The sequence below is a fragment of the Nestor notabilis genome, unplaced genomic scaffold (genome assembly GCF_000696875.1).
Source record: "Nestor notabilis isolate BGI_N333 unplaced genomic scaffold, ASM69687v1 scaffold20900, whole genome shotgun sequence".
Classification (NCBI taxonomy): domain Eukaryota; kingdom Metazoa; phylum Chordata; class Aves; order Psittaciformes; family Psittacidae; genus Nestor; species Nestor notabilis.
The window spans coordinates 175-26,068 of record NW_009910994.1 but is presented as its reverse complement, the minus strand read 5'-3'; the positions used below and the strand labels follow the sequence as shown (position 1 = coordinate 26,068).

General features: G+C 42.5%; 1 protein-coding gene across 1 annotated transcript; it reads left to right on the top strand.

The window, feature by feature from the left end:
• Window positions 1-24,218, top strand: SEC16A (SEC16 homolog A (S. cerevisiae)). Its single transcript, XM_010012654.1, has 31 exons — window positions 1-2,499; window positions 3,247-3,777; window positions 4,320-4,465; window positions 7,201-7,286; window positions 8,194-8,329; window positions 9,097-9,295; window positions 10,428-10,602; window positions 11,366-11,508; window positions 12,155-12,216; window positions 12,441-12,579; window positions 12,819-13,061; window positions 13,370-13,467; window positions 14,172-14,253; window positions 14,439-14,556; window positions 14,799-14,910; window positions 15,178-15,283; window positions 15,756-15,896; window positions 16,011-16,124; window positions 16,738-16,942; window positions 17,126-17,374; window positions 18,036-18,124; window positions 19,331-19,489; window positions 19,743-19,820; window positions 20,049-20,105; window positions 20,777-20,900; window positions 21,227-21,364; window positions 21,708-21,808; window positions 22,177-22,251; window positions 22,873-22,932; window positions 23,849-23,923; window positions 24,150-24,218. The coding sequence occupies exons 1-31, from the start codon at window positions 1-3 to the stop codon at window positions 24,216-24,218; spliced, it is 6,609 nt and encodes a 2,202-aa protein (XP_010010956.1).
• The last annotated feature ends 1,676 nt before the right edge of the window (window positions 24,219-25,894 follow it).

Sequence of the window (25,894 nt, the reverse complement as noted above, 5' to 3'; positions counted from 1 at the left end):
ATGCAGCAGCCTCCGCAGCCTGTGCCAGCAGGAGCAGCAGCTCCCCCTCCTGCCGGCATCGCTCGGAACATGTACTGGAGAAGCAGCTCACTCAGTAAACGAGCAAATGCAACAGCTGCCCCGGTGCAGCCTGTGACAGACCCGTTTGCATTTGGCAGACAGACTGCACAGAGTTCCTCTTTAGATAATCCATCCAAGGGCAGTGCATTGGTTATGCAAAGCTCTCCCCCGGCGGGGAGTCCGCAGCCAGCCCTTACGCACACTTCACCACGGGCAGGGGACAATCCTCATGGACTGCACGCACCTTTAGCAGCTCCTGTACCTCAACCAGGAATCAATCCCAGTACGTTTTCTAATGTTCCAGTTCCTTCTCCGTCCCCAGGATATGTTATGAACAGTACTACAGAAGTGCATCCAAATGCAGATCCTGGATTCCGGGGACCTGCGGTGCCATTGCACTATAATACAGGAGCAGCAGTTGAAAATTCTTTCAGTGTGCATCCTGGAATGGCTGCATCAAACAAACCTGGAGGTAGACAAGATGTCAGCAGAGGTCCAAATGACATTCCTTCAGGACCCAGCACAGCAGCGTTCTTCCCTCCTCCTCCTCCTCAGCAGCCTGTGTCTCAGTGGAGGCCTGTTCAAGGTAACCTGCAGTCTCCAGTTCGAAATTTTGTGCCCTATCCTGAGCTGTCTTCCCAGATCGACCTTCATAACATTTCTCAGTCTTCTGTTAGCACTTCTCATCCTCCTCTGCAGGCAAATTTACAGCAGGGTCCTGTGCACCAAGGTATTCCACTAAATGCCATGCAAGCGCCTTCAGCCGTTGGTTGTGAAAAGAATGGGAAAACTGGCTCAGCAAATAGCAGTCACCACATGAACAGCATCCAGCCTGGCAATGTGTTCAGGCAGAACACAGAAATGACTAATGCTTGGTTAAGTCAACCCTACCAGGAACAGTTTTACCCACAGCCACCATTGCAAGACTCCAGTTTTGTCCTTCCCGCAGCTCAGGAAAATAACCCCCAAAACCAGGCTCCGGATATGTCTGAAACAACAAATAGACCTATTCCCACAGATCGAGATTCAGGAACTCTCTCCATGTTTTTCAAAGGGGATGAGGCAGAAAATGAAGAAATACTTTCATCTGAAAAAAATTACATGGTTGAGAAAACAGAGTTTGATGCTTGTCAGCCCAATTCAGCATCCTTGTACCACCAGCCAGTGCATCCTCAGCGCGTGGCAGCGAATGTCCTTGCTCAGGCACAGGCTGGTGCAGGTTCAGTCAGTGAGATGCTACAAAAGGGAATGGATCAGTACTTCCCTAAAATTGTAAGCCAGCAGGAGGCACAGGCCACTAAGCACTCCATGTTTGTTGGTGACGACAAGGCACATATAGGTGACATGTCTGGTGGGTCACAGTATGAGAATGTTGAGAACCTGGAGTGCATTCAGAATCAAGAAGTGCTGCCAAGTGAACCACAGAACATGAGTGCTTCATCCCCTGCTGCTGGCCCTGATCTGTACAGATACGGATCCTTCCCAGGTCAGGTGCTTCCAAAGAATGCTGTTGTGAGCCATGCTGAAGGAGGACCAAATTTGGAGGCACCTGATTCATTACCTCATCCTGTCCGACCAGATAGTGTCTCTTCAAACTACAGCACCGTTAGCCACAGGAGTGCTTCCAGCTCAGCAAGGCCTCAAGAGCAAGTCGGTACATTTATTCAGCAAGAAAGTGGGAAGCCTGATGAAGAATCTTCTGCTAGTTTCTTTAAACAGATTGACTCCTCTCCCCTAGGAGTTGATTCCAGTGAGCTAAACCTGGGCAAGACCTACCATGGTCATCTGTCCCAGCCTCCAACCCCAAGCCCCCCTAAGCCTACAGGAGTGTTTCAGACAAGTGCAAATAGTTCTTTTGAACCTGTGAGGTCCCATGGAGTTGGTATAAAACCTGCAGAGATTGACCAAGCAAAGATGGTGGTTGAGTTAAGAGAGAACCACTCAAACCAGAAGAATATCAAGAAGAGTGCAGCTGTGCCAGCTGCATCCCCAGGCAATCTCGAGCAGCCACCAGATAATCTGGAGACTATTTTCATGCCTCAGGTACACCCACTGCCTCTTGCAGTCACTGGTGAAGCTGGAAATAAGTTGCACTCTGGACATGTTATGGAAAACATACAATCAGTATCTGAGCGAAGGTCCTCAACAAGAGCTCAGGGAGCAGTTAAGAAGTGTGATAGCCCAGCAACAACTCTGTGGGCTCATAATGAGTTGCCTAATTTTGGGGGAAATGTTCTTCTAGCTCCTGCTGCTCCTGCAGTGTATGTACCTGCCAAACAAACTGTAGAAGTCATTCAGCCGCCAGAAGAAGGCCTGTCTAATCAGCAGCCAAGCAAACCAGGGACTATGGGTGTGCAGCTGCCCCAGGATGGAAATATAACTTCTGAAAATCTGGAGAATCCTCCCAAAATGGGAGAAGAGGAGGCACTTCAGTCTCAGGCAAGTTCTGGTTATGCAAGTTTGTTGTCTTCTCCACCTACAGAGTCTTTGCAAAATCAGCCTATCCTGATTGCTCAGCCTAATCAAAGCTATAACTTGGCTCAGCCAATTAATTTTTCTATTTCTCTATCTAATCAGCTAAGCAGCAATGAAAACAATCAGCCAGTGAAGGACTCTGGGCTTGGGGACAAGCCTGGAATGAGTCCCCAGCCCTTGCATGCTGGTGGGATCATTGCTGGGGAAAACATGCCATTACCCGTGATGCAAGTTGGATCTCTCTTAGTGAATGCACTTCCAAATACTAATCTGTTAAAACATAATTTATTACAAAGCCCTGTCAATTCCTCTGATGCTGCTTCTAATCAGCCTGCAAACTTGCTTATGAAAACTCCACTTAATTTGGCTCCAGAAGGGCAAAAGAATGTTAATATGGAAGGTTTTGTTCCTGAATTCGCCAGCAAGCCAGGGTCTAACTCATCCGTTTCTCCTGGGACAAGTCTCCCCAGCGGAAGTGCAAGTGCACTGCTCCCCCCTGTTAATTCTGTAGTACAGGCTAATAGTTGTGCAAATCACTCAAATGGCAAAGAAGAAGCTGCTGCAGTGCTCGACTTCACAGTGACACAGACGGTGGAGACAAGCAGTGCAAGTAATTCTGTACAGGTGCACAATCAGTCACTTCCTGCTGGTCCTCAGCACTCAGCTGGTCAGGGGCATCCTGAGATGCATGACAAACATTTCTATCAACAGGTGACAAAAGATGTACAGCATCAGGCTGTATCAGACAGAGCTGCACAGGGAGCGTTGCCATCTCAACCACAAATGCAAGTAGCTCAGATGCAGCAGCCAGCATCATCTGGGAAGCCCTCGCTTCCTTCAAACTACCAGGTTGCTGCAGGAACTAAGGCCATGCAGGCATCACAGCAGCATGAGAACCAGGTGCTGAGCAGCCATCCTCAGCCTGTGGGACCCCAGGAGGCAAGTTCAGCACAGCAGCCAACAGGGTACGATCAAACGAGTCCTGACAAGCAGCGAGCATCTGGACAGCCGCCTGGTGCTCCAACATCTACAGCCCCTTCAAGCACCACCAGTCAGCCAGCCATGCCAAACGTGCAGCAGGACCTGCAGCGTCCATCCCTGCCTCAGACTCCTCAGGATGCCTTTGGTCCGCCCCAGAACCCTTACTACTACTACAGACATCCTTACGATCCTTACCAACCTCCATATCCACCACCTTATCCTCCTGCAGACCCCAGAACAGCAGCTCATCTTTATTACATGGTAAATCCTTCTTTTCCCCTTCCTCCCTCCTCAGTATGCATTAGTAATTTTCATCTTTGAATTGCAAGTTTAAACAGTTGTGTTGTGCCCAGCATTCAGTATAGCGTTCATGTTAAATATTGAATTGTAGGGGAAATCCAGATAGCAGTGACAAAACTTGTATTACAGAGCTGATAAAAACTTAAAGTAGTTGTACAGATGTCAGCTTGGTTCTTTGGGAAAAGGTGGCAGTGGTAACTGTTTAGCTGCTCAGGAGTTCAGGTTTGGTTCCCATCTGCTGCCTGGGTTATTGGCAGGTTAGCAGAGTGGCCAGCACAGTGGTTGAACAGCTTTTAGTCCAGACATAATGGTTTTCCCCTAAGTTTGACATATTAAAGACTTGAATATAACTTGCCACAACAGGTACTGAAAGCTGTACTGTAGCCTATTGATCTGCACCCTCCAGGTACCACAGTTGTGGTGTGTATGGTGATTATTTGGTTTTAAGGGTTTATTCTCAGGGGTGGGAAGCCTCCTCCCTTACGTGTCAATCTCTTTTCCAGGAGGATACCTACGGACAGTATGACCCCCGGTACCGACACTACGACAGCACCAGCACTGCTTACATGGAGCCCGGGAGCTACCGGTATCCTGAGCCTGAACGTCCGAGTTCCAGAGCAAGTCACTGCTCTGACAGGCCGCCTTCTAGGTATGCAGTTCCTAAATTGAGTAAAATCAGAGTACAGGCCCTGCAGCAGTGAGTGTAATGATGGCTGTTGAAGTTTTGTAGCTTAAGCCTCAGTGAGGAAGTTCAAAAACTCATTGTGTGCTGCCATAGGAACGGGCAGTATCAAATGCCATGTCTGAAAAGGATACGATTCCACAGCCTTTTCTGTTGCTGAAGCTTATTACTCCTTTCATTTAGTTCTCTGGGCGGTTGCTGGCGTTTCTGCCAGGCAGGAGGTCACTGTGGTGGACTTGGTGCTGAGATTAGCTCTGAGAGATGATGAATCAAGTGAAAACATTCTGGTGCTGCCTCAGGTTAACCTATCTGATGGTCGCTTCAGCTGTGTGGATCATCTTTCTCACAAAACTTCCAAACTCCGTGTAGCAAAGGAGCTATGTGGGCATGTTCCACCCACTGACTTCACTACAGGTTTTGATGCACGTAGCATGTGGATCGGGAAAGCTTAAAAGTCTTGGTCTGTCTCATGATGTGAAATAAAAAAATTGAGAGAGGGAAATAATGTGCTCAGACGCTACTTGCAGATACTAAATACAAAGCAGAAATGGGATCTCTAGTATTTCTTAAGCAAGAAGCAGCAAGTTACCTTCCAGGGATTACTGCTTTCTTTTGCAAAACTGATTTGTATGAACTTCAAATTAATGATGACATGTTACTGTTGCATTACCTGGTCGGTGGGTTTGCAGGTTTCCAAGAGAGAGCCCCAGTTACCTGTCTGGAAATGATGAAACCCTTTGTTGTAGTTGTCTGTTGTTGGCAGCTCACTTAATGGAGCAGTCTTCAGATTAAAAATACATTTTGCTTACCACCTCCAGAAGATTATAGGAGGTGCATGTTGGCCTTGAGGAGTACACACGGATGGCTGTAGCTGCATTTGGTAACTTTTATCACCTTCTCAAGTGAATCTAAGTGCACTGTGAGATCTTGTAATGAGATAATAACCTCCAGTAGCACTTCCTGGTGCCTGTTCGTCTTATGTACTATTTTTATAAGAGGTGGAAATGCCTATAGGTGGCACCGAGCAGATCAAAGCCTGTTGGGAGCAGCTCTGCGGTGTGTGTTGAGGTGTGACGTGATACTGCAGGTGGATGTGGACTGTGGTACAGTTCTGCAGGGCAGCAGAGCCTGGGAGTGGCAGAGTCAGTGATAGCATGTCTGAAAGTTGCCTTGAATGTGGCGGTGTTAATGATGCAGCTTTGGAAACTCTGGGGAGGGGAACAGTATCTCTCTGCAGGAGACTGAGCAGATTGTTTGGGTGGATAAACCTGATCTGATAAGATCACATCTCCTCCTCTGCAGAGGCAGGTGCTGTGTTAGCAAACTTCCCACGTGTTCCAGGGAGGAGCATCTCTTGCATTGCTTGGCTGCTTTGGAGTTTGTACTATCAGTTATATGATCAGCTGTAGAAGACCATCAAAGTTCCTGTTATTCCACATTATGTATCTTTACCTCCTGTGCATGTTTGTGTACATGTGTGTGAGAATATACACATATTGTAGATACAAATATACGTGTACCTGTACATACAAGTAGACAAACTACATTTTTCACCTAACATTCATCTTCTAGCCTTTTTCATAATTGTGGGATGGTCCCAAAAATGACATTCAGTCAAGGCTCATGATTTTTCGGGTAGCAGCCACAGCTTGTTTTTTCCATCAGAAGTATTCTGATTATCTTTTCTTTATGCATGCATGGACTCCTACTTTGCTGTGTTGGTTTAGTCAGGGTCTGGTGCTTGTTGTGTTGATGTAGACAATCAGTATTTTAACATGGGCTCTGTAAATCAGTAATTTCTTCCGTTCAGTCCACTCTATTTGCTGAAATGAAAACCAAACCTTTCCTACACTGCTGCCCATCCAAGCCTGGAGTTAGTTGTGTAGTGATGTGCTGTGTTACAGTTGCATCTCAGTGCTATCTCATTTATTCACTGAAGTATTAAATGTAAGGATGTTCTAACACTCAAAACATTGCTGCATCTACTGAAAAGCTGAGCTTGAGAAACAGACTGAGAGCAGAATGAAAATAAGGCATTGGGATTGTGGTAGCACTTGTCCTGCACTGTTGGTATTGACTGGCTTCAGCTCCAGGCTGAACAAGGTGATGCAATATTGAGTTCTTTGGCCAGGTACCCAAAGAAAGGTGTTGTGTGTGTTGGGTTTGTTTCTTTTCTGACTATATTTAACACTGGTGATAGGTGCCCCAGAGGCTGAAACCCTCTGTTCAGAATTATTGATGAAAGTGGTAGTTCAGGTCCCGACCCATTTCCACAATCCCTTCTCCAGACTGCAGTCCTCATCACTGTAAGATGTATAACAAAACACTGTTCAAGCCGAGCGAGCAATTGTTTCGTTACTGGAGTTACTGACTTCCTGTTGAGACAGTTCAAAGGATGTTAATTATAGCAGGAGTTTTAGTAGTTGATAGTCTGTAAGTGATTAAACTTACCACCAAAGCAGTCTACAAAAATCATTGTATTACAGTAAGGGCTGTCAGCTTCTTATGGCCTGCATAAATTTAGCGATATGTTGGTTTTGTAGAGTCTTAATTTTATGATTCCTTGATTTCCTGTAAATGCGTTCTTTTCATATGAGCCTCTACCTAACCAGTTGTGGCACACAGCTCTTCGTATCACCTGCTGACTTCAGAAGAGACTGAAGAGGAATAATGACTTTCCACACTTCTGCCCTTTCTTTCAGGCAAGGGTATGCTGAAGATTATTATACCAAAAGTGGATGGAGTGATTATTACTCAGGCTATTACCCAAACTCATATGATTATGGAGGTAAGGTCTCAAAATGAACTGTGAATTTTTCTATAGGAAATTATGGGAATGAGGAACTTTAAGATCAGAGAATTATTATGCTTTTCCATATTAATAAAACTAATAAGTTCCACAACCATCAGGAGTGAGGTAATACTTGCTGAAAACTGGTCTTTGGACTTACTTGAGTTCTTCATACCATGCCATCCTTCCTGGGTTTTATTTAGTAGAAGTAGTAAATAGAAAGTAAGCTTTTTCCTCACTCTCAGCCTTCAGTGTGCTTTCCATTGTGAGAGCACACCAATGTGAGTCTACACAGTAGTTTTCTTCAATGTGTTGCAAGCCTGTCATTCACTGAGGTGTATCCTTGGTGTGTAACCTACAGGCAGACTGGGAAAGTAAATTTTAGGTGGGTGTAACCAGAAATTGACTCATGATTTGTATTTGGTTTGTCCATGATGATCTGCTCACAGAGACATTCTGGCCTTGGTAATCTGCAGATAATTGCTTGTATGGTCCCTGGGAGGATTTAAAGCAACATCTGTCCACATCCCAAGGCATTGGGCACAACGCTCTAGAGACTGATCACAAAGATTCTGTTAATACTTGTTGAGTTATCATGTTATAATCAAGTTTTAAAGTTGTTAGAAGAGCTCTGTCTGTCTGGTGAATGCTGTCCCTTCAGCTATTTGTCATATCTGTGGTTCTCTGAAAGGTGGGAAATTGATTTTTTTTTTTGAGTTGTTTTTGTTTGATTGGGTTTTTTAACTAAAAATGAGTGGACATATTTAGGTAGCTTTGAGTACATTATTTTGGGTTTGCTATATGCTTCAGGACAAAATCAGCATGTCATTAAGGAGAAAGGAGTAGGAAAAGGTTAGAGGCAACAGCTTCCAATAGCTAAACCATTTCTTTTTATTTCCCAAAGATCCAAGTCGCTGGGAACGTTACTCATCAGCATATGACCCCAGATACAGAGATCCTAGAAGCTATGATCAGAGGTATTGGTATGATGCTGAGCACAACCCTTACCAGAAGAGAGAAGCGTATCCATATGGAAACAGGTTTGTTCATTTGATCCATGTTCCCTCAATTCTCTTTCCAGATCTTGGACAGCGCAGGCCTAGGTGCTGATGGTGATCAGAGAACTAGTGTGTGTGTCCAAGTGGAGGTGGAGAATCTGGTATTGGTTTCTTGAGGGTCGAGTCCCCCCCAGTCAAGTGTGTCACCAGAAAATGAAGTTATGGTAGTAAGTGTTAAGACAAAGGCTGAGGCTTTGCTTGTGATCTAACAGAAATGCTACTTCATTTGCTGAAGCTCTGTCCCAAACCCTTCAGAGGTTATGAACTGTTCTGATAGTTGTATCAGGCATCAGGGTTTTGTAGTATCATGCAGCTTTGTAAGTAAAATCCTCTCAATATTCTCTAGGAATGCAGAGGCATCCTGTAACAGACTGTTGAAGAGCAGTATTACCGATGTATTTGCTAGTCCTTTCTTTAGCTTTAGCATAGATCATTGAGGAAAACAAATGAGCTGTCATGTCAGTGAAGAAAAAGATTTGAGAACTTGCTTTCAGATGGGTGAATATTTTGTGGGTTTTCATACTCAAGAGTCTCTTCTAGGATGTTAGTTTGATCTTGAATATTCTGGATGAACTTCTTGAAGAAATACCAGTTTTTTTACTGTAATAATCTCAGTCTAGGAAATAATCTCCAAGCTCTGCTGGAGTTAGGTACAGTTTTCTTCTTGGCAAGTGTGCAGCGAAGTCACTTCCCTCAGGGATATGGGTGGCTCTGTTCATGTTTGGTTTGTATGTTTCTTTGCTCTCCAGACATGACCGATATGATGATAACTGGAGATATGACCCTCGTTTCACTGGCAGCTTTGATGATGACTCTGAACCCCATCGAGATCCTTACGGTGATGAGTTTGACAGGCGCAGTGTGCACAGCGAGCACTCTGGCCACAGTCTGCGGAGCTCCCGCAGTGTTCACAGTCACCAGAGCAGTTTCAGCTCTCGCTCTCAGCAGGTGAGTTTCAGATGGTCGCAGCAAGTATTCTTTCAGCTGAGTTGGGCCTTTCTCTGTTTAGGGTGGGCAAAACATGAGAAATATGGAAATATTTCTGGGTTTAGCCTGGGGGAAAGTGCATTTTGAAAACTTTTATTCTGTAAGTCAAGGCTGGTTTGTAACATAGTTTTGAACTTAATATTTGTCACAGTTGTCAAAAGAACTTTAACCAAAATCAGCACTCAACTGTGCATGTTGCCACACACGCAGAAATGGAAAATTTCCTCTACTGAATCCATTTGCTGTTTGTGAGAACTTTGCCCTTACTGTGCTTGGCTGTAGTTGATGTGTCTGGCTTTGGGTTATGTTAATTTTCACATCACAAGCATGAATGTTATTACTGAACTTGGGATCTCTTAAAAGACTAACTCTGTATTTGAATGATGCTCTTTTGACTCTAAAAGCAAAACCCAAATCTAACTGATTGCTCATCTACTTATGCCATAAGTACAAATACCTGAAAAACACAGAATGTTTGGGTAGCTTTTGAGGTAGTCTTTGCTACTGGAATGTGCCACTGTAGCTGTAGTCTCGTGTTGATTCAGGATGTTTCCCGGAAGGTTTAGGTGGTTTTCCAGTCTGAATGCAAATTCATTAATATTGGAAGTAGGATTGGAGATCGTTTAGGCATTCATGTGTAGGCACCTGAAGTCATTTAGTCATTCATCAGGTTTAATCAGTTGGGATTTTCTGTCAGAGTGTTACAGCAGAGGTGAATGTTGCTTCTGATCCATAGCTGCTGATGCAACAACACTTGTAACTTGTTCTGTGATGATGTTGTTCACACAAGCACATTGACATTCTGTTGTGAGAGAACTGGATGTACTTGGAGGTGAACAGATCAAATGGTAGTGAAACACGGGGAGAACATGAGAACACGGAGATACGAATTATCTTCTCTAGCCTGTTGCTGCAGGTGGATTGCAGGGGAGCTTCTGCCATAGCAGAGATGTAAGAAGCCTGGTTTATGAGCAGTATAACGAATCAAAGCCAGAGGGGAAACACGCTTACTGCCTTGGCTCACGCTTGCAGTGTTGCTTGCTCTGTGTAACTTCATGCTCTCTGCTAACAGTTACTAATATGATCTATTTAGAGCCAGCTGTATAGGAGTAATCACGATCTAACGGCTAATACGTATGAAACCGCGCAGGCAGCGTCACTCCATGCAGATTATCCCTATGGTGGATACGCTCCCAACTTTGATGGACAACAGCCTTTTACAGATTATGGCTACCCGCCTGAAACTGGATGGTCAGCAGTGGAACAAGGTACTGGCACCACTGGGGAAGCAGGAGGGAAAGCATGTGCTTGTGAGGTCGTCCACCCATAGCAGTTTACACTGCTGTGAATGTTGGTTACTGTTTGTAGTATATGAGATGCCTTTCGTTCAGTGAGCCTGTAACAGGAAAAAACGCCTGGTTCACTGTGTATGTGCACATGAACAAAGTTCTGTTCCCTTTCCAGGATAAGGATAACTTGCTTCTTGAAACCTGGGTATATCACAGAACAGCAGTAGCTACACAGTGTTTGCTATTAAATACTTCATACTTCCGCTTGTAAATGTCTTCTAGATAGATTTTTAACCATGCTGCTTATGCTTCTTGAGTAATGATTATAAAGTTTAGCTTAAACTTCAGATTTTCCCTTAGTTTCTTCTTGCCCTTTTGGTGTGGAGCAAAACAGTGTTTCCCTGGAAAAGCTTTTGCAGAATATGTTGAAGTATATCATTAGCTCTTTGAAGGTTAATCATGTATTTGTAGAGATCATGGAAATGTGTCTGATACAAATAATCAAAGCCCCTACGTTGACAAAATAAGTGGACTTTAAAGTTCTGTAGCTTAGCTTTGTTCTTGTTGCAAATCTTTGAGGCTATGGTGGAACTGATTGTTGCTTGTAAAGTTTAGTCAAATTGAGTGGCAGGGTTTTTCCATCAGTACTGCAGGCTTACTGGTTTGGATAAGTACATCAGCAAGTTTACTCAGTTGCAAGACAGGTTACTTGTTCTTACTTTCTTGTTTCTTCCCATTTCAGCACCTTTAAGGCCCTCAACACCTGAGAAATTTTCAGTGCCTCATATCTGTGCCAGGTTTGGTCCTGGAGGCTTCTTAATCAAAGTGCTGCCAAACCTGCCTTCAGAAGGACAGCCAGCTCTGGTTGAGATACACAGTATGGAGGTAAAGCTTACAAGAAAAAAGGGAGGTGATGCATACAGGTCGGCCTTTTGGAAGGGGAGTGGGCAACTTGGATCTATAGCTTTGGACTTTTTAATATGTCAACACATGTACCTTTATCTGTTTGGGCTGTAATTGAAAGTAAACCGGTAACTCAAAAAATTCTTTTCCTCTGGTTGATGAGGTTGTCTTGATCAGCTCATCCAGCTCCTCATGGGGGTTGAATGTCGTGGGTATATTTTCATTCTTCTTGTGCCACTACAAAGAAATGCAATACTAAAGTCATGTAAAATACGTGGAAGGATGGGCTTATGTGATGCGGGTAAAACTCATTGGTAAATGAGGGAGTAGAACTGTACATAATTACTTTGTGGCACAAGTCTGAAATTATTTGACTTGATTTTAGGGGTCTTTTCCAGCCTAAATGATTCTATGATTAAGGAAATGTGAGGGAGATCTTTATATTTTGCTACAGAACGGCCTCATGTAGAGTAGATTTCATCATTTATTATCCTTGTGCAAGTCCCCATGTGCATTTTGTTTAAGAGCTTGATTATACTGTTGGCTATGTCCAGGTCTGGGGTTTTTGCTGCTAAAACGCAAAATTCATAGTTACAAGAATTTCTCATGGACTGTATTTGTGTTTTAGACTATGCTACAACATTCTGCAGAGCAAGAAGAGATGAGAGCGTTCCCTGGTCCTCTTGCTAAGTATGTTCTTACAGATTTCAGATTTCATTTCTTCACTGAACTCTTGTCTGCAAATTACAGATTTAAACTGACTTACAATATCTGTGTCTTTTCACCTGCTTAAATAATAGATGGTCTTTAAATTTGTTCCTCATACTAATCACAGTTATGATCTCAGTGTTATCTTTTCCCTCATTGAAACCTTTCTTCTTCCTTTTCTTTTCCCCCCTTCTCTTTGTTTTCAGGGATGACACCCATAAAGTGGATGTTATTAATTTTGCACAAAATAAAGCTACACAGTGCTTTAAGAATGAAAACTTAATTGACAAAGAATCTGCAAGTCTGCTCTGGGACTTCATTGTACTGTTGTGCCGGCAGAACGGGGTATGTCTCACTGCTTGAGTTTTCATCTGTCCTAAAATGGTTTCTACACAAAATGGTGTTTATGTAAAAGACAGTGATGTGTGTATAGAGACTTATCTTGGGATAGTTATGGCATTGATGGGACAGGTAAACTGTCCCCAGGTGCTCAGAGGTGGTGACAGTCACATATTGTTGTTGCAATGACAAATAAAATGAAGGCAGTGTTGAAATATCAGACTTTATTTTCTCTACATGTACAGACTGTTGTGGGAACAGACCTGGCAGAACTTCTGCTCCGAGATCATAAAACTGTGTGGCTTCCTGGGAAGTCCCCTAATGAGGCGAATCTGATTGATTTCACTAATGAGGCTTTGGAACAAGTGGAAGAAGAATCTGGTGAAGCCCAACTCTCGTTTCTCACGGATAATCTTCTAACCACAATCGACAGTCTTGAGAAAGAGACAGAGAGATTCAGAGAGTTGTTGCTTTATGGCCGCAAGAAGGTGAGTGCTTGTACTGTTGTTCCAAATCTGCATCTGTCTTATTTTGTTCACTTATTTGTCACAAATCTGGAAGCTTGAGGCATCACTTAAAATAATTTTTGCCACTTGCATGAATATAATATTTCATGGCACTGCACTATGCTGATATGGAAAAACGTGATGCCCTACAGTCTGTATTATAAAACAGTTATATTCATGTATTAGCAGCTGATCTAAACAAAGTCACCAAGTACTACTGTAAAGCATTCATTGTTTATCTGAGTGGTATGTTAAGCTATTCCCAGGAAACTGATTTCTGTATTCATTAGGATGCTTTGGAGTCTGCCATGAAACATGGTTTATGGGGTCATGCTCTGCTACTTGCCAGCAAAATGGACAGCAGAACACATGCAAGAGTTATGACCAGGTACTGTTTTGCTTGTTGATTAGTACAATGTGATTTATTCTGCTAATGACTTAGAGACTTGGTGCTCAGAAACCTTAATGACAAAATTATGAGTTATCCTTAGGACTTCGTACAAGAATTGTTTTCATTTTACCTGTACATAACAGTTGTCATCTGTTATGCCTCAATCTGGGGCCTTCTGGCCATAAATTTAAACTTGAGAAGTTATTCTACGCCACTCATTCCATTTAAGGGGTATTTGAACAGTGTCATCATGGGCTTCCTTGACAGGTGCTGTTAGTCAGGCTTTGAAAAAACTGCAAAATCCCAACTGTCAGCTTTGTTAAAGCCAAGGAGCAATGTTCTACCCTTCATTGTCCTTGCCTGCAGGAAGTAGATGTCTTCGTGCATGCTGTAGACAGAAAAACATTTTCTCGGGTTCCTGAGCTTGTGAAATCACGTACTAAGTCTGGTCAGCTGCCGTGGGGGGCATCCTGAGGTTTTTCCTAGCTTGGACTGACCTGTATCAAAGTGGCAGATCCAGTTAACTACTGATGTTTTGCTTGTGAACATTATCCTCTGGGCAATTGCTTATTTATTGTGGTATTTTAGGACAGCGCTTCCTTCTCTTAAACTAAGCTAGATTAACTGCCACTGAGTGTTCATGTACATTTCAACAGCTTACCCATGCTTGTGTTTTGTTTCTCTGTGTAATGTCTCTGTAGATTTGCCAACAGTCTCCCAATTAATGACCCTCTGCAGACTGTTTACCAGCTCATGTCTGGAAGGATGCCAGCTGCATCCACGGTAAGATTCAAGTGTGAGCTGCAGTTGAGATTCAAGAGTTGCTGCAGTGAGTGGTGTAGTTCACAACAGTAATCTCTGCTTTTCCTAGAATGTGAGATAAGTTGTTTTGGTCCTTTTTAGGTTGAAACACTTACCCATGCAGAGCTCCAGTCACTGATTTGACTAAGTAATTCTTCTAATTTTAGTGCTGTGGAGATGAAAAATGGGGAGACTGGAGGCCTCATCTAGCAATGGTGTTATCCAACTTGACCAATAATGTGGACTTGGAATCCAGGACCATTGCTACCATGGGAGACACTCTTGGTAACTCTTGGGGAATGAACAGGGTGATAACTGAAGGAAAAGCTTTCTGGAAGCTTTAATTGCTCAGCTTATTTTCTTGAAAACAGGCAATTGCTGTGTGAAATGTAAAGGGGAACAGTTTTATGTGGGCATGTCTCTGTTGGGAAGGTGTTTGGATGCAAAGCCAAACCAGTATAAGACACTGAATTACAGTGTGTCACTGAGAGGAAATACCCTGAGTTCTGTCACTTATTTCTCTGCAGCTTCAAAAGGCCTGCTGGATGCTGCTCATTTTTGTTACCTTATGGCCCAAGTTGGTTTTGGAGTTTACACAAGGAAGACAACAAAGCTTGTCCTGATTGGATCAAACCATAGGTTTGTCTTTCTCTTCTGTTTAAAAACCATGATTTTTTTAGATGCAAAAATGAAAGACAGTGGCTTGAGAGACTGAGTTGCTCTGCTCCTCTTATCACCACTAGCCACAGCTGGCTTTGAGATAACTCTGGTGCCCTGTCCTTGTTTGATATTGTGTGTTTACCAGAGCTGTTTCTGACTTTCTCTCTGATTGACAGGTCTGTACTTATTGTCAGCATGTGTCATCTGAATGTTAACTAGTGTTTTTCCTCTCCCATTCCCGAATAGCTTGCCATTTTTTAAGTTTGCCACCAATGAAGCCATTCAAAGAACAGAAGCCTATGAATATGCACAGTCCCTGGGAACTCAGCCTGGCTGCCTACCCAACTTCCAGGTGAGGAGCTGATTCTTTTTGATTGCTTTTGTTTTGGCAGGTTTAATGGGAGGTTTCCATCTCTGATGCGCTATATTCAGCACAGCAAATACTTTCTCCATTGTAACATGAAATATTTGTGGATAACGTGGTGCAGGATAACTTCTTCCTGTTGTCCCTTAAATCTCCTTTTCATTTTTGTCATCTGTGCATTCTGAACTTGCTTATTTTTAATTGTATTATTGTAATTCTATATCCCAAAAGGAAAATGCAGCAGAACTTGGTGCTGGCTGTAGTCAAATAGGTAACTTCCATTCAATACATTGGATGGAAGAGGAGAATTCTGTTCTTTTTCCCTAAATTTTTTTTCCCTCCTAGTACAGATGGGATAATGGGATCTGAGCTTATAACTGGAATGACAGACTGCCTTTCATTCAATACTTCCACGAATGTTCTGCTCACTTGGTGTATTTCACCTGCTTGCATTCCACAGGTTTTCAAATTCATCTATGCTTGCCGACTAGCTGAAATGGGACTTGCCGCTCAGGCTTTCCATTACTGTGAAGTGATTTCCAGAACAGTCCTGAAAGACCCACATTACTATTCACCTGTACTTATTGACCAGCTAATCCAGGTAACACAGGAGGAATTCACTATTGGTGGCCTTGTATTGTAGGTGGTAAGCTGTGGCTGAGGTTGCCTTTTGTTGGCTGGTTAATTTAAGCTCTACAATGATTCCTTTCTGTAGATTTCATCCCAGCTGCGCCTGTTTGACCCACAGATAAAAGAAAAACCAGAACAGGAATCTTTCATTGAACCTTCTTGGTTAGTAACGCTTCGACATGTGGATGGACAGATCAAGGTACAGAATGTGCTTTTCAACATGAAGTATTCTCTTCTAAGGATTAGTGTAAATCGCTTTTTTAAGTGGCTTTGTTCATGCTGCTAAGTACAGAAGCACCTGAAACGACCTTATGATATGTTCATTTTGTAAAATTCAAGTGTTATGGTTTAAACCAAGTGGATTTACCACATGTAAGTGCCCCAGGATTCAATACAGAATAGTTGGTGCACGTTACACAAGACAGGTTTTTCCTAGTGCTGTAATGCAAGGAGGATTGCAGGGCTCATGAAGCTGCAATAACTCCTGCTGTAAGCAGAGGATCTGCTTGCCAGAAAAAAGTATGTGTGAATTAGTGTTGCTAGATTGTAACTGAGTGGAAATTATTACCATTTATTTACAGAGATCTGTTAAAATGGGACCCTTGAGCTGATTAACTAAAATTCCCTCTTAAAAAATGAACAAAAAACCACCCAAACTTTAAATTATTTGATTGAATTTGGCCTGCAAATGGCTGGCAACACATTTTATGGCTAACCACTAAAAAACCCAGTGGGCTCTTTCACTTTTAAGATTTCCTTTGCTATATGTTCCCTTGGTTATGAACTTAATAAGATCTTGCTTTTTTGTGCAGGAGGGTACAATAGCTTATAACACAGACAGATCCACCCCACCACCATATGCCTGTAGTACACCAAGCTCTGAATTAGACCGTGCTAGTCAATGTGATGGAGCAGGAGTTGGCCATGACATGGGTCCAGGTGCTGAAAATGCATTGTTAGCATCCTTACTACCCAATGTGGCCCAACAGATGCAAAGTGTGCAGCTCATGCCTTCAGGTAAGTGCTTCATATCCTTCTTCGTGACAGAAAATAAACATTTCAGGTTTCTGGAATAGAAGCCACTTAAGAGAGTGGCAGAAACAGTGAGATTTCACTTCTGCATTGTATCCTCTTATTAAAAGGTTCACACACTGGAATTTGTTTAGTTGTAACTCTTAATGTTTTTATTTTGTGCTGCAGTACCTCAGGCTGACCTTGATGGATCAGCTGCTGTGATTCCTCCTGGTGACCAGGAAGCTGTCCGAAGTGTCCCTTTCTATCCAGTGGCTTCCCAGTCTATTGGTCCAGGACATGGCTTTGCACCTCCAGGATTTTCAAATCCTTATGGAACTGAACCATCACCACTGTATTTAGGGTCAGCAGTACCACCAGGGGGGCCTCCACAAGAAATTGAACCACGGGCGGAAGAGCAGACAAACCTGGAAACAGGTCTGTGGTATCAGTAAACAGCTTTTCTTCCTTATAAGGGGAATGAATTATTTTAGGGAATAATGTCAAATATCTCAGTATTTAGAAAACAGTAAGTCAAGTCTTGTAATGAAATTTGGACCCACCATGTAATGGCACAGAAACATCTCTGGAGAGTTTCAGTATTTATCCTGCTTATTTGGCCTGGTTTAAAAGAGAGGTCAGACTCAGCAGATTATGGTCTCGACCCTGAGTGCACTGGGCTGGGCAGTTCAGTTTGTGAGGTCTGTGACTGGAGTCTAAGGGATTTCTGCCTCGGACATCAGCTCCTGCAACCCTGATAAGTTTTAATTCGGTGTCAACAGAACTTGTGAAGGCATCAGGCACACACAAGTTTGCCAGAGCTGTGTCAGAGATGTGAAGAACCTTAAACTACTCCATACTGAGGGTTGCATCCCTCAGCCTGCCCTGCCCTGTGTTTAGAACAAACATAATACTCGGGTAGGAGAGAGAAAGAAACAAATAATTACAGCAGCTGCAGTTCACATTCTTTAAAAGACCAGGTTCTTCCTAGCACAAAATTCCTAAGTCTATTAGTCATCTTAAAAGTGTTGAGGGACCTGTGGGCCTTTTTGTTGTTGTTGTGTCCCCCCCACTAACATAATCTCATTTGGTTTTTCAGGAATGCAGAGAATTGCCCCGGAGTCTCCTGCACAGAATTCTTTTCCTGACCAGAGAGAGGAGGATTTCTATGGCAGAATGGCTAGCATGGTATCTGTGTTTCATACACTTCAGCAAGTGCCAGCTGCACTGCAGCTGTATGCAAAAACAAGTGTATACTGGGGCTCTGTCTTGCTCTGCAGCAATACTTGAGGCTTGGTTTTTCTTTCCCACTGCCCTTCCCCTTCAGTAGAGTGAAAAAGAAGTAGTAGAAAAAATTTAGCTGTACCTTGTAACTTTCTTCTCTAAAAATAATTACTATTTAAACAAAGGTGGAGGGGGGATATCAGGCTGTTGTCTGAACAGTTTAACTGATCTTTCTCTGCCCTCCTCTCCCACCTCCCAGCATGATTCTTCATAGCCAGAAGAACTCGTAATATACCTTAGCAAGTGAGGCCCTAAAGAACAGTTCTGTGACTGTTTTAAAAGCACAATATTCACCTCCACTTGTAATGGCTGGAATTGTGGAAAGTGTTTATCAAAATCCCAACCCTCTTTTTCAAATATATAGTATTTTCACTGTTTAAATATCACTGAAGTTGTCTCCTGGCAAGTCAGTTTAGTTTAAACATTTTTAATAGGGATACATATGGCAACTGATAAAAGGTGAAGAGGCTTTTTAACTAGAAATTAACCATACTTATACAAGAAATAGTGAATGTTGTTTTTATATGCTTGAGTTGCTATACAAACATTAGAAGAACAAACTAATGTGGGAGGAAAAAGTGCAGTAGCCACTTCCTGGTGCAGTATTTCTGTATCTTTCCTCTTGTGGACTAGTTGGCCTGCCCAGCAGTGCCCTGACTTAATTCTTTTTAATGGACCAGTTCCATGATAGTGCAATTGCTTGGCCAGACTTCAGCTCTTTTTCTGCACCTTCTGTATGTCAGAAGAGATAGAAGTACCCAAATAATCAGCTTGAATGTCTTTAATTGTGTGAGAATTCTTGATAACAAGTGAATGTTGTGTCAGATATTTAGCTGCTTGCTGCTTATGCATGTCCTGGCTTTGTATCTAACCAGGCACCAGGACGAAGATCCAGATCTGCATCTCAGTCTTCAGCACATATGGTATGCCACGAGCAGGCTGCTTCTTTCACTAAATCTTCTTTTTTATTTATGTTTGGTTTTATGTGCTTTTGTATCTCTTTTTGTAACTTTTCAAAGGAGGGATTTGCTTAGTAAGATTAAATTTAATCTGTTGATCCATTGCTCCAGGAGTGACAACTTTGTACTTTCCTGTATATTTGTAATACAGGGCTATGGGCGAAGATCCCGAACGACTTCAGAGTCCTCTGCTCATTCTGTGGGACGAGAGAGATCGAATTCTGCAGCAAAACAGCCCTCTCCTTCTCCCTCTGTTCCTGCAGGGAAAGAGACTAAAAAGGAAACAAAAAAGGAGGCAGCACCTAGAAAGGTAAACCAAGAAAGTACTGTAGCTGGATGGGATCTGTTAGTGCATGTGGCAACTCCTGCTCTGGGTGCTGATTTCAGAAGTCCTGACTAAACTGCTTGCTATTTATTAGGTGCAGCTCTGGCTCAGAGTTGAAGTCTCTAACAGAAAATGAATTGTTGCGTGGATGTTTCTTTTAATCTGTTTTCTTTTAGTTCTCCCAAGACTGTGAAGACAGTCTTGAGAAAATTAACTGAATAGATGTGTTTATTTTTAGACTGGTGCAACCTGGTTTCGCTGGCTGATGGGAAAAGGAAAGAATGAAGCTCACCTTCCAGATGACAAGAACAAATCAGTAAGGCCCCTAAATCACAGAAACCTTTATACATTTTAATTTGTTCAAAAGGGTTTCCTGGATGGCAGATGAATGTTGTCTTGACAAGTAAACAAATGTGTGTAAAGCTATCAAGATTCTGCTTATTCCAAGACTGACTGTTAAAAAAAAGGTTACTTTTTGGCGGAGGTGGAAGGGGCTTAACAGCTTTGTTTGAACTCCTAATCCTTGACTCTGATTTTTTTGTAGATTGTTTGGGATGAACAGAAACAACGCTGGGTTAATCTGGATGAACCAGAAGAAGAGGTAAAACTCTGAGTACTCATTATTTGTCCAAGTGGAAAACTGCAATCTGAACTGGCCCACAATCTTCTTTAATCTGTTATTGGCTCTTAAGAGCTGCCTTTTACTCAATTTGGATTAAAATGTGGAACATCTTGAAACTAATCAACAGGTTACATGTTCTTGCAGTCTACATCCTTATGGAACCATTTGTGTCTTCAGTTGCTAGTGTGGATCCAGTAATTGTGATTGAATTTACAATGGAGCTTGCTCTAAACTTAGCCTGGTGTATCTCTTCATAGAGGTTGGAATCACCCAGGCAATTGCTTGTTAATCAATTTGCTGCAGACAGAATATAGTGGGGGGAAAGGTAGGAAGAGTTTATAGTTCTGAAAATGTAATGCATTGTGTAGCAAAGAAGATCACATGTCCTGACCATCCTTGTCACTTGAGGTTCTCTCTCAAAACACAAATAAGAACCACTGTTGCGTTTCCTTTTGAAGTGACTGTAGATTAGATGGGTTGTAGAAATACCTTGATATTATTATCAGATGGAAGATGAGGAATACTGGTCTGCACCACAGGATGTCTCTTTATTTTATGTGCTCTGGAGTAAGTAAAGGAAAGGGAAGTCAGATGGATATTTCATTTAAAACTCTTGGTCAGTGATGGTGTGGATTTTTTGTTCTCTGCAGAGCAAGCCTCCACCACCACCTCCAACGGGATTTCCTAAAGTTCCTCAGGCTGCTCCACCTGGACCTGGAGGCGGACCTGGAGGCCCTCCTGGTGCCCCTGTCAACATGTTCTCCAGGAGAGCAGGTAACAGACAACATTGATGCTTCAAGTATGGAAGACTTCAGGTTTTCTCTTGCATAAAATATGAAGGCAGAAGTCTTGCCTTTTCTGGAGTTGTTGGGAACAGTTGGCAACTCATTGATATCATGGAGCTGTGGCTGTTGCTGGCCTTGCTTGTTTCTAGCTTTGGCACTGTGACTGCTGTCACAGCTGTGTCATGACTTGGGTATTACTGTTTATCTCCCTGGAGCACTATTTTCTGAAGCATGGTTTAACCAGCACGCTGTTGGAAGTGGACGTGGGGATGACATGAGGCTTATCTCTGTTATTTCTGGATTTTTCTGTTTTAGCTGGAAGCAGAGCCCGTTATGTTGATGTCCTGAATCCAGGTGGAACCAAGTCAAGTGGTGCTCTTCCAGCACCATCAGACCTATTTGCCCCCTTGGCACCAATGCCAATTCCTGCGAATGTGTTTGTTCCAAACTCAGGTGTGTCATGAGTGGATACAACTGTGAGGAGGCCGTGTGGTTATTTATGGTTATGTGGTTATTAAACTCACTTTTGACTGTGTGTATTATGTAGCCTTTAATGACCGTTTAAGAATGTTCAGTCTCATTAAGTCCAGTTTGGTTTAGAAACAGAATCGGTCTGGGAAGTGCAGTAAAACAGATGGGTCAGTAAACTTGTAACAAGACTAGGGCTTCTTTAAATGACTTTTCTGGGGGAAGATTGGTATTGTAGAAGTCGGATCTGCTGATGTCCCCACTTGTCATTCTGTGAAATCAAAAACCCTGATAGAATGTGTTTGACTAAATCCCATTTCCTTTATAGTTCCAGGGGAACCCCAGCCAGTGGAAGGGAGTGGTGCAGCAGAACATGCACCAGCTGCAAATCAGACCAGCACAGATCCTGCTGCTACTGTGGAACCAGAGGTGGGTTAGATGAATGTCTTGTGTGCATAATTCAAGCTTCTGATTAAAAAGCCCTCATGATTCTGAATAGCAGTTTCATAGCCACAAAACATGTTGTTGTAGGGATGACATTTGTGTATAGTATTTTAATTAAAGAACTGGAGAAGGGAAATAAAAGTGGAAATGGAAGTGGAAAGCCCATGAAGAGTTGCATTGCTGCATTTGGCAGGGTCTGTGGGTGCAGGATATGTGTCAGGAGAGGGATCAAAGAACATACCTGCATGTTTCACCTGGCTTGGTGTACATTTGCTTCTGTGGGATCAAGACAGCAAAATGGGAGCTAGTATCTTAGTAATGAAGATAAACAGAAGTGCATTGTTTTTCTTTAGTACTTAAACCCTGCAACCCTTCCTCCTGGATCTGGACTTCCCGTTGCTAACCCTGATGGCTCCCAGTCAGGCGAGGTAAGGCTTGATTCACAGTCATTAGCAGATTACTTTTGAAACTTATTTTAACCATTAATTTGTAGTGGACTTATCATGGGCCAACCAACAAGTCACTGATGCAGTTGCTGATGACTAGCCGAGATGGAACCATGTGACAGCCTCCAAAACTGTACAGACAAGACCTCTAAGCCCCTATAAGAAGTTCAGCCTCTGTGTCCTATCTGTGGTGTAGTCTTTTTTTTTTCTATGAAGCACACTTTGACAAACCTTTTTCAGAGTAAAATGCCAATAGCAGTTTGAGGATCTCTTCTTGCCTCCGTGCATGCGTGTAATTTCACTAATACTGAGTGCAAGACACGACGAGGAGAACAGATTGCTATGTGCCAGGCAGAGTAACATTACCTTTGTTCCTACTAAATGTTTTCTATAGCTACATAATTTTGTGCTTTAAGAAGTCCTTTTGATTTAAACTAACTTCTGGCTTTACATTTTATTTTGTTCTTTTAACTTGAGGTTGGTTTAACCTTTGGCAGAGACTTTTAAACTGAAATAAAACAACTGAAAGCTTGGGGCAGTGACATGCATGACGACTTTTTTATTTGTGTTTTTTTGTATTTGTGTGTTCTTGCTGTTTTGTAGCTTTCGCGCTCTAGTTCAATGAGTTCATTATCACGTGAAGTAAGCCAGCATTTTAATCAGGTACATGTGGCTGGCCATTCTCATTTATGTTCACTGATTTACTTTCCCCTCCCCTCTTTATTTTGCATTTGCTCAAATACTAATGCTACTGTTAGTCGTTTTCCCCTCTTCTCATTTCACCACGATAACATCACAAGTAACTAATGATGTAGTGTTCCTTTTAACACTCAAACAGGGTCTTCAGAGTTTTTAGTGTTCATGAGAATGCATGTAATCCAGGCATGCTTTTTGTTTATGTTCATGTTTCTAAGAGACTCACTTAATCATTTTGATCAGCTCTTTCCTGGGATACCAAAGTTGTCAGTTGATTTTAAACAGACAAATAAAAACCCCAAACCAAAACCAACAACAAAAAAATACCCTCCTAAAAAAGCCTCACCCAAACAAGACCTTGTCATTCTGCTGCTGCCAGTCTCCAATTGGTAATAACACCAATGCCTGTTTCATCTACAAAAGCCCCTGTAGGAATTAAAGGAATGCTTCATCTCTGCTGTTAGTTCCAGTGCTGTGGGGTCACCATAAAGGGGTGATACAAACTCTTTTTGATATTTCTAAGTAAGGCAAAACTCAACATAGAATGTTTCTTTTGGGGCAAGCCCTCAGGTGTACTAACAAGAGCAGAAGGTACTAATTCAGTGACGTCACACTGGTGTCTTGTTTTGGTTTTGCATGCTTTGGATTTTCAGAGCTATTTACAGTTTGTGCATGTGGTATTGTTTTGCCAATTCCTACATTAAGCAAGTAATACTTAAGATCTGGATGCAAACTGTACCAGCACTTTTGCAGTTGTTACAAATGCTGCGCTGCCCATACTGTTGGCATTAGTACTGTGAATATCTGCTCTGTATGACTAAGCAAACCACCTTTGAGAGGCAGGGGAGCTCTGCAGTTTGTAACTTCAGTCTTTGCTTCCTAGCCTGCCGCTGTGCCGCCCGCGGGGGGACCTTCAGCAGGCGCAGTTCCCTTCTACAATCCTTCACAATTTGCACAAGTGAGTAAAGGCCTTGTTTTTCTTTGAACAAAGCTGTTGAACAAACCCATCACTTTGTTTTATTAGTTTAGTTCTGCCTGTTGCATGTAGAGTGTTAAATGTGTTTGCAGAGCAGCCTAGCACCCGTTTAACAGGGTTTGTGTTCAGAACTTCAGTGCCAACTTTGTGTTTTGTCTCCAGTATGAGCTTTTACAGAACGTTTTTTATCCCTGTTCTCCTTTTTCAGTCTCCTGCAGTCACTGGAAGTTCAAGACCGGGAAGAATTGGGCAGAGAAAGTATCCAACATTGAAGTAGAATACAGTGGCTTTGTGTCTGGGATTCTCACTCGTGTTCTGAGTATGCAAAGAACTGTTCAATTATGGCACATGGTACCAGAACTAGCTGCAGGTGACGTGACAGAGATTGAATGATGGGTGATTTTTTTCATGGGTCTCCCTGCTTGCACCTCATCTACTCAAACCATTACCAAACATGAAATATATGTAACTTTTCCTTTTTAAAAACCTGGCTAGAAATAGCTTTGCTGTGGTGAAGAATAGACACGAGGGAGGAAAGAGTTGTTGTCTGTTACAAAAAACTATTTGTAAATTGCATAGGCAATTTATTCCATGAGTTTATTTGAAACCTACTAGTGTGACCTTTGAATGCATAGTTTCAGGGATTCCTTAATTTCTGAAGGATTCTCCCCTCCCAGTGGGGGAAAACCATGTCCACATTGTAACATAACACTCTGTGGCCTTAAGAGGACCATGCACAATTGTAATACTTACCCAACAGGACTGGGTTTCTCAGTGTGAGGCACTGGAGATGTTCCTCTGGGAAATGCCTCGTGCTGGTTGGTTCTTTGGAGCAGGGAGGGGGCCACGGCTCATCCAAATAAATTGACCTATATGGAATGAAAACTGTGACTGTAATCTAATACTAATTTGATTTGGATCTTACCTAGTCTGTATGTAGTTTGTGGTTTAGACTACTTGTAAAGCAAATTGTATAGTGGGGAAGAAGCTCTCTGTATAATAGCCAATGCTGTACTATTTGACGAGTGAGTGTTTTTAAGTGCAATATGGTTACTTGCTTTCTCTCAAACTGCTGGCACTGTGCAATTAAGGTGGTAACAGCTTGGAAGTTAAGTTTCTTTTCCTGTCGAGTGCCAGAATCAGTGTAATACTCTGTTCTTGAATTTCCATTACTAAAATAACCAAGGTCTTAAATAGCTAACAGCCGAATTTCAAACATACTAAAAGTAGATGGAATAGACCTCTACTGAAGGACTTTAAAATCTTTAGATTTAATATAGGAAATCTTGCAAACCATGATATGCAACATTCGTATTCACTGAAGACTCTGAATTATCTGCAAAGAGAGAAATAAACTTTAAATATTTATTAAATCATTAGGCCATATTTTATTTAGAACTTGCCACCAAACTCCTTGATTTTACTTGAATTTCTGCCCATGAGTAGAAATAACGTGAATGTGAAATTGCCAGTGTCAGTCCCCCATAGTTTTCTCTTTTCTTTTCCTGAATAATGCCACCTTTCCGAGATCTCGATAGCCTTACCTGTGTCCTAAAAGGTTTGTATGTAGCCGAAGTAAAAATGCTGTTTGGGAGGGATTAGAAACCTTTGCGTAATGGTCCATACTCCAGGCGTGGGCAGCAGCAGTCAGTGTGGTTTACTTTTCTCTAATCAAAACCTAGTCAGACGCTTGGCTTTCCTCTAGCCTGGCCAGGCCGCCGGTTGTGTTCTCCTTTCAGTAGAGACTGCCAAACAACTTCTTTCACGAAGGCTTCCTCTGAGCGGGGAGCGGCTCTTTCCTCAGTGTAAGATTTGACACTGTAAATTCTTAAATAAAATATTTTGCGCTCTGGAGCACTTTCACATTTTACTTCATCTTGTGGTTATTGCTGTAGCGAGCTGGGTCAAGCAACCTCCCCTCTCTGTTTGGAATTGATTTGTAATGGAAAGGGA